Genomic DNA, 7,500 nt, shown 5'->3' with positions numbered 1-7,500 from the left:
TTTTCTGGAATTCCAGATTTCTGGAAAACCCATCTGACTCGAGAAGTCCCTGCCTGTGTGTGCCAGTGAGGCGGCCAGAGAGACCAGTGGGCCTGGGCCACTGTTGTCTTTCACCGTGGTGGTCAGCACTGTTTTTAGCTATGGTTTACATTCCAGAGGTTTCTTTTTTCTTCTATTTATTATCTTCTCTCTGTTTGAAAAGAGGATTTAGAAATCCCCACCGTTCAGCATGTCAGAGTGAGACAGAGCTTCGCCCCTCTCTCTCCTGGCAGTTCAAAAGTGAAGACTGTGCTTCGTCCCGGAGCCATTGTGCGCCCCGGTGCTTTTAGGTTTTAACACTGTTCGCTATTTATACTGTAAATCCACCTCTTTCATCAAACAGTATGAAGCTTGGAAGGTGAAATGTGTTGTTTGATTGAAATGTTGACGTTTCCTGTGCCTATTGAATTCACAAGAAAATGAAAAAAAAAGGGGGCCTCGGCTGTAAATCGTGAAAATGAAAACATCACTTCTGCGCTCAAGCACGGATAGCAACACACAGCTCAAGCCAAGTTGCACTCTTCATTTTAATTCAAAACCACTGCTTCTCACCAATTTGCCCGGCAACCACAGACTCCAGGGTTGGCTCATCACTCTTGAGTCTAAGCTGGGGAGTGGCCCAGCGGTTTAAAGAAAATAGTTTCCTTCACTGGGAATCCTTTGTAATAAACTTTGGGTTAATCACATTTTCCCATTTGCTTTCATTAAGTTCCTTTGGTATGTTGGTTCTTTAAAGAGTCTCACACTAACCGCATTTCATAGCATTTCACGCTCAAAGGGTTTATTCATGGGACGTGTCATTATTCTTACCTTCCCTGCCTTATCCCCTTTGTGCTCTAAGTCCTCCAAATGACCCAAATATGGGGGGACCTGCTGTGAGCTGTGCAGTGTTGCTCTATTAGACAAAAGCAAAGTCATGGTCTGTGTGTGTGTGTTGTGTGTGTGTGTGTGAGCATTGAGTTCTGTCTGTGATATGTGTGTGTGTGTGTGTTATGCCCAACAGGTGAAGGAGGAGGAGGAGAGGGCCAGGGCCCTGGAGGGCGAGCTGACCTCTCTGAGGCGACAGCACAGCGGCCTGCAGCAGAGGCTGGAGGACGTCGCCGGCGCCACCCAGGACCAGGACGCCACGGCGGCCATCTTGAGGCAGAAGTACACGGTTGCCATGGAGAAGGTGCAGCAGCTCCAGGAGCAGCTGCAGGCCTCGGAGGAGGAAGTGCGCTACTCTAGGAAGCAGGTATCCGCAAGCTGACCAGACACTGGGCACTCCCGCAGAGTCTCCAGGCAAACATGGACACATACTGTTACAGGCACTTGGAGCATGAGAAGAAGTGGCAGATACTGTATCTCTACCATTTAGGACTCCATCAATCCATCAATAACTGTCTGTTATTGCGTGGGTTTGTGTGTGTGTGTGTGTGTGTGTGTGTGTGTGTGTGTGTGTGTGTGTGTGTGTGTGTGTGTGTGTGTGTGTGTGTGTGCGTGTGCGTGTGCGTGTGTGTGATTTTGTTTGTTTGTTTGTGTGTGTGTGTGTGTGTGTGTGTGTGTGTGTGTGTGTGTGTGTGTGTGTGTGTGTGTGTGTGTGTGTGTGTGTGTGTGTGTGTGTGTGTGTGTGTGTGTGTACGGAAGCTCCTTCAGGCACAAGAGGTCATCAGCAGCCTGAGAGAGGAGAGCGGGCGCCTGGAGGCTGGCGGCGAGGAGAAGCGGCGGCAGGTGGAGAACGCGGAGGAGGCCATCGACCACCTGACCGAGGAGCTCCAGGCCACCCTGGACGCACTGACCACCAGCAGCGAGCGACGCGCCGACGGGGACCGCACCATCGAGAAACTCTGCGCAGATTTGGAAGACAGACAGGCCACGGTTTGTTGTGTAGTTCACCTGCCTGTTCCTTCCACGTCTAACTCACTTAGAGAAAGTCCTGGGAGAAATCCAGGGGGCTGAAATCCATTACCAGCTGAAATGTACATTTTTCAAACATGGGCTTTGGTTTCATTTATATTTTCTACAAACAGTAAATCAAATTACTATTGGCTGAGTGGACTCTAAAGCAATGTAAGCACCTGCCTCCATTTTTTTCCCCCAAAATGTTAATTTCCAGTAATCCCATATAATGTCTTAATCACGTCCGACTGGTAATTTGGTATGTATGCGGTGATTTATTGCCGTCTGCGGCTTGGTGTCTGTGCTGTGTATACAGTGCTGGGGTCGAGATGAATGAAGCTGTGCCCGTGTCACTTTGCTTTCGCCTCTTTCCCGGGATATTTACCATGTCTGGCAACAAATGAATCATCTTTATTGCAGAGAAATTTAATTTGTATGAACTTAACTGCTGCCTACAAGGTCAGACTGGCGGAATGTAATTTTAATCAAATCAAATTTAATTTGTGCGTTATAAAAGAGTTACCGATTTGAAGAATGACTGTATTTTATACTTTATTACGTTCGGTAATGAGTTTGATTTTCTTGCTCTTTTGGAGCAGTGTGTTTCTAATGCTCCAATAGGTTTCAAACCACATCGGCAAACGTTCTTTTTTTAATCTGTCTGCTCACAGCCGCATCCGTGGGTGTTTCTCTGCCTCTTCCATACTGCTAGGCTAATGCCACTAATAGCGCTGTTATATATATATATACATGTGGTTTATGGTGACCTCAACTTCATCTTGAACTTGAGCAGATAACTGCTCTCTGGCACCAAGAAGGCATTTTAATTTGCATCCAGTGATCCGTGCCATTTTGTGAAATGAATTCCCGGCATTTCTTCTTCTCCAGATTGCCCAGTATGAAAAAAGATGCCTTCAGCTTGAGACTGACCTCAGCACCTTCCAGCTCGGTCACTCTCATCCTAATGATGATTACGAAGCTCAGAGGAGGCAGAGAGATCTATACCAGAAGGTATCCTCGTCACCGCTGTGTCAGTGTTTGCTTGCGTTTGTTTTTCTTGTTTGTTTAGGATTAGTCTGGTTACAGACCAGTATCACAAAATCTGTAAGTCAAAATTTAGCGGATATAGTGAGAGAAAGTGAGAGTAGCCACTGTGTGGGATAAACCGGTGGTGCCTTTTGGGAATTCCATTAAATAGTTTCCTTTTCCCATCATGCTTTGCTTTATAACTGGGCCCGCTGGACAGGAAGTGACCCTGTTGAGGCAGCAGCTTGAAGAGCACGCCCACAGGAGCGTGGAGAGCGACAATCTCCTGGCGCAGCTGCACGGTGAGGCCCAAGGCCTGAGAGAGGAGCTCCGCACTGGGGCCCAGGAGAAGCAGGAGCTGGACAGGGCAGTGCAGTCCCTGCGTCTTGGCCTGGCCTCAGCTCAGAGTGAGCACAGAGCCGCCCTCAGCCAGCTGCACCAGGAGGCCCTTGACCTCCAGCAGGAGCTCACCCTCACCCGCAACACCTGCACCTTCAAGGACCAGGTGAGTGCCTTGACCAGCCAAGTCACCTTCCAATAGCTTTTATTTCTATTTCCTCATACGATTATACCACACGCACGCACACACACACACACACACACACACACACATACACATGAAGGAATTACAGTGGAACGTAAAGCATGAACAACTAAATCACATATTGATTTCCCCATCTTTTATCCATAGCGACTTACAGATATCAATTAGTTACAGGGCCAGTCACCCTCGAGCAACTCAGGGTTAAGTGCCTTGCTTAAGGGCACAACGGTGGCAGCCAAGAGCCAAACCCATGACTTTTCTCCTTAGCCACAGCACTAAGCTAAGCCATGTGATTGTACCATACACACTGGGAGGACGTCAGTGGAACATATAACATGAACATAAGTGACAATGAAGACAAAGAGAGAACCTGCCCATAGACACAGGCTCCGATAAAAGCTTCTAGTTTTATAAGCAAGGCTTTACCCTTGCCATTGTCAGTCAACTTTTCTTGCAGAGAGTTTTAACATCAAGGTATGTTTGAGGCCGTCTTTCAAGTCTGCTGTTCAAAGCTTTGATAATAAGTGTTGATTGATTTGATTTGATATGGCTGTAGGAGACCTTGGCAATGAGACCATTTAGAGCGCTGGACATTCACAGGCCAGTGTGTCCACGGCTATTGATTTTAAACTGGAGAAACATATGCAGTATAATAAGTATGCAAGGTTATTTTTTTCACAAAGACACATTTTTTCCCTCAAAGTTTAGAAGACAAACATTGTGTTTGACATTAATGGATTTTGGACACCTACCATCTGTGTAAATTTGGCTATCGACCATTGCCAGCAGCGTTTGAAAGGGTCATCGTTTTAAATAAGTTTCAGCTGAGGCCTGTCTTTAGAAAATGCATCTCTCTCTGTTTCCCACATTGTCAGACAGGAATTTGTGAGTCCTTCCAAATCAATGATTTCACACAGGGGAATATGCAAGCCTCTGTTTATGTAAAATTGGCAGCCTACTCCCAAAAGCCCTAAAATGCTCTTGCATAACGGCAGATCTGCACAATTTTTTTTTTCTTTGAGGCAAGCTTCACCCGGCCTGTTTCTTTCTTTCTTTCTTTCTGGTTTTTTTCCTTCTCAATTACCCTGCAGCGTGCGGTGGAATAAGACGCGCGTCTTCCTTAATCTCTGATCACCTTTGCCTCATCGAGTGTTTGTTTTGCTCGTCAGACGGGACAACAGGCGAGGACACTCACCTTTCTTTGTATCACCTTGTCACCCATCTCGTCTGTTCTGCCCCCCACCCCACCCCAAGCGGGGGGAGAATGTTAAAGAGGCTTTCATTAAGCATACTCTCTGGCCTTTTCAAAGGGTGAGATTCCCACCACCAGAACCCCCCCCACCGACCACCACCACCAACACACACACACGCACACACACACATAGAGACTTCTCATTAGACTGACAGAAACAAATTAGCCCAGGATTAATGCCAAAGAAAAGCGTGGCAAGCGGACGCAATTGACTCCAATTAAGACATGAAGGGGGGCACTAAATATTCCAATTATCAGGAGCCGTGATGGCGCATGATAAAGCGCCCGGGCCCGGGAGTGGCACCATGCCAAGGAGCGGACAGCCAATCGCGTGCCTTCACCCGGCGGGCACCTGAAGCGGAGGCACGGGCGACGGTGATCTTACACAATGTAACCTCTGTACGTGATGGCGTGCAGCATTTGTTTTACACGAGGGCTGCTCCCTAATGGGACCAGCATGCTGTCACTTCATTGTAGCTCATTGGCGTTTATTAAAGGATGTTTTAATAATGGGGAATGCATTAAGACACACTTAAAAACGCTATACATTATACATGTTCCCTTCTAATGGAGGAAGCAACAACACGCAAGCACATGAGAATGGAATCATCACTGTCGCCCAGTAATGATGATGATTTCTTTTAAGAAAAAAAAAGAGTATATTTGCAGATGTAGTTACATGTGGCGATGCGTTATGTCTCTCGTTTCTCAATGTTGCGTGTACGTTGCTGTGTATTCTGATGGGACTGAGCTGAGCCCCACTAAACCAGACTGTACTCGTACAGTGCTGTGACTCCGTGATGAAGTCGTACTTGAGCTATTTCGGCATTCATGTGTTTTATCGTCGATTTTTACATCACGGACTTCATGGATTTGTCTCTGTCTCACAGCGGTAAGGACTTGTGCAGTCCAGCTTCGAAAGACTAGAAGACATGTCCAGTATTTCATGTCAGCCATCTGGTTTCGTTTTGGTTTCGCGAAGTCTTAACGGCTTAGTGAAGGAAATTTACAGGCTCAGTGCATGGGTGGAGAGGGGAAAAAAAAGGATTTGATTCTTAGGCTGGCAATACCGAGGGCATTTTTTTTTACCCATCATTAGGATCAAAATGAAACAAAGACAATTGCGAGCGTTTGATATATGGTACTGATTAGCTATTAAATATTTAATATTTGTTCTGCTCTGTTTTGTTCAGTTTCGATGAAACCACTCAATATGTCTGAATGTGCCGTCAACAAGTCTGCCTTGACTTTTTGACTTTTTCCCCTCCAATTTCGAGTCCCTCTGGAGAAGGCATCAGCAAATGAATAAAAGTCAATCACGGTGTAAAAGATGGCCTGTTGCGTACTCCCGGGCCCGACCAAATGACCTCCTCCGCTCCCGGCGCGCTGTTGCGTCAGCTGCGGCTCTCTTCGGCGTGAGCTCACTCCGCTCCTCCTGTTCTCTGTCTCTCCCTCTCCGGACCAGGCCGTCAAACAGAGGGATGAGCTGCTGCGGCAGGCCGAGGTGGACCTCCAGCTGGCCCAGGAGGCCGTGCGCGCGGCGTCCCAGGAGGCCGAGGGGCTGAGGGCGGAGGTGCGCGGCGCCCGCCAGGAGTCCAGCAGCCAGCAGCAGGAGAAGCACGCGCTCAGCGCACACATCAGCCGGCTCAGCCAGCAGCTGCACACAGCGCAGGGCCTGTACAGGAGCATGGGTAAGAGCACAGCACAGCACAGCACAGCACAGCACAGCACAGCACAGCACAGCACAGCACAGCACAGCACAGCACAGCACAGCACAGCACAGCACAGCACAGCACAGCGCAGGGCCTGTACAGGAGCATGGGTAAGAGCACAGCACAGCACAGCACAGCGCAGCACACACAGCACAGCACACACAGCACAGCACAGCACAGCACAGCACAGCACAGCACAGCACAGCACAGCGCAGGGCCTGTACAGGAGCATGGGTAAGAGCACAGCACAGCACAGCACAGGGCCTGTACAGGAGCATGGGTAAGAGCACAGCACACACAACACAGCACAGCACACACAGCACAGCACAGCACAGCACACACAGCACAGCACAGCACACACAGCGCAGGACCTGTACAGGAGCATGGGTAAGAGCACAGCACACACAGCACAGGGCCTGTACAGGAGCATGGGTAAGAGCACAGCACACACAGCACACACAGCACAACACAGCACAGCACAGCACAGCACAGCGCAGGGCCTGTACAGGAGCATGGGTAACTGTGCGTTCACACCAAGACCGTCAAAAGCGTCAAGAGCGCCGGAAATCATTCATTTTCTATGGAGAGTCGGCGTTACCGGCTTCAAAAGCGTTCCGGGCGTGAGCGTGGCTTCATGAGCTTCACGGGCGTCAAAATAAAGTTGAGCCTCAGTTAACTTTATGGTAATGAGCTATGACACGGTTCGGCGTCAACTAATCAGAATGTCAAACTCGCAGGATTGCTGCTTGTGGTTTGTTCAAATGTTTCACGTCATAGCTTTGACGCTTTCGGCGCCGAATGCACCGAACTGGGTTGAGCGTCGGGCTATGAGCTTCACCAGCGACTTTGACGCTTTTGACGGTTTTGGTCTGAACGCACAGTAAGAGCACAGCACACACAGCACAGGGCCTGTACAGGAGCATGGGTAAGAGCACAGCACACACAGCACACACAACACTGCACAGCACAGCACAGCACAGCACAGCACAGGGCCTGTACAGGAGCATGGGTAAGAGCACAGCATAGAGAACAAGTAGTCCGCACACCAG

General features: G+C 48.9%; 1 protein-coding gene across 1 annotated transcript in view; it reads left to right on the top strand.

Moving 5' to 3' along the window:
- Positions 1-7,500, top strand: part of LOC134065810 (centrosome-associated protein CEP250-like) — a 138,748-nt gene that overhangs the window by 74,619 nt on the left and 56,629 nt on the right. The window contains exons 18-22 of the mRNA XM_062520898.1: positions 1,043-1,273; positions 1,666-1,896; positions 2,806-2,928; positions 3,164-3,448; positions 6,205-6,430. Coding sequence (XP_062376882.1) covers positions 1,043-1,273; positions 1,666-1,896; positions 2,806-2,928; positions 3,164-3,448; positions 6,205-6,430 — 1,096 coding nt within the window. The remainder of the gene's footprint in view (positions 1-1,042; positions 1,274-1,665; positions 1,897-2,805; positions 2,929-3,163; positions 3,449-6,204; positions 6,431-7,500) is intronic.

Source organism: Sardina pilchardus, chromosome 19 (assembly GCF_963854185.1).
Source record: "Sardina pilchardus chromosome 19, fSarPil1.1, whole genome shotgun sequence".
Taxonomy (NCBI): Eukaryota; Metazoa; Chordata; class Actinopteri; order Clupeiformes; family Clupeidae; genus Sardina; species Sardina pilchardus.
The sequence above is the reverse complement of the archived record's forward strand: the minus strand, read 5'-3'. Positions and strand labels throughout refer to the sequence as shown.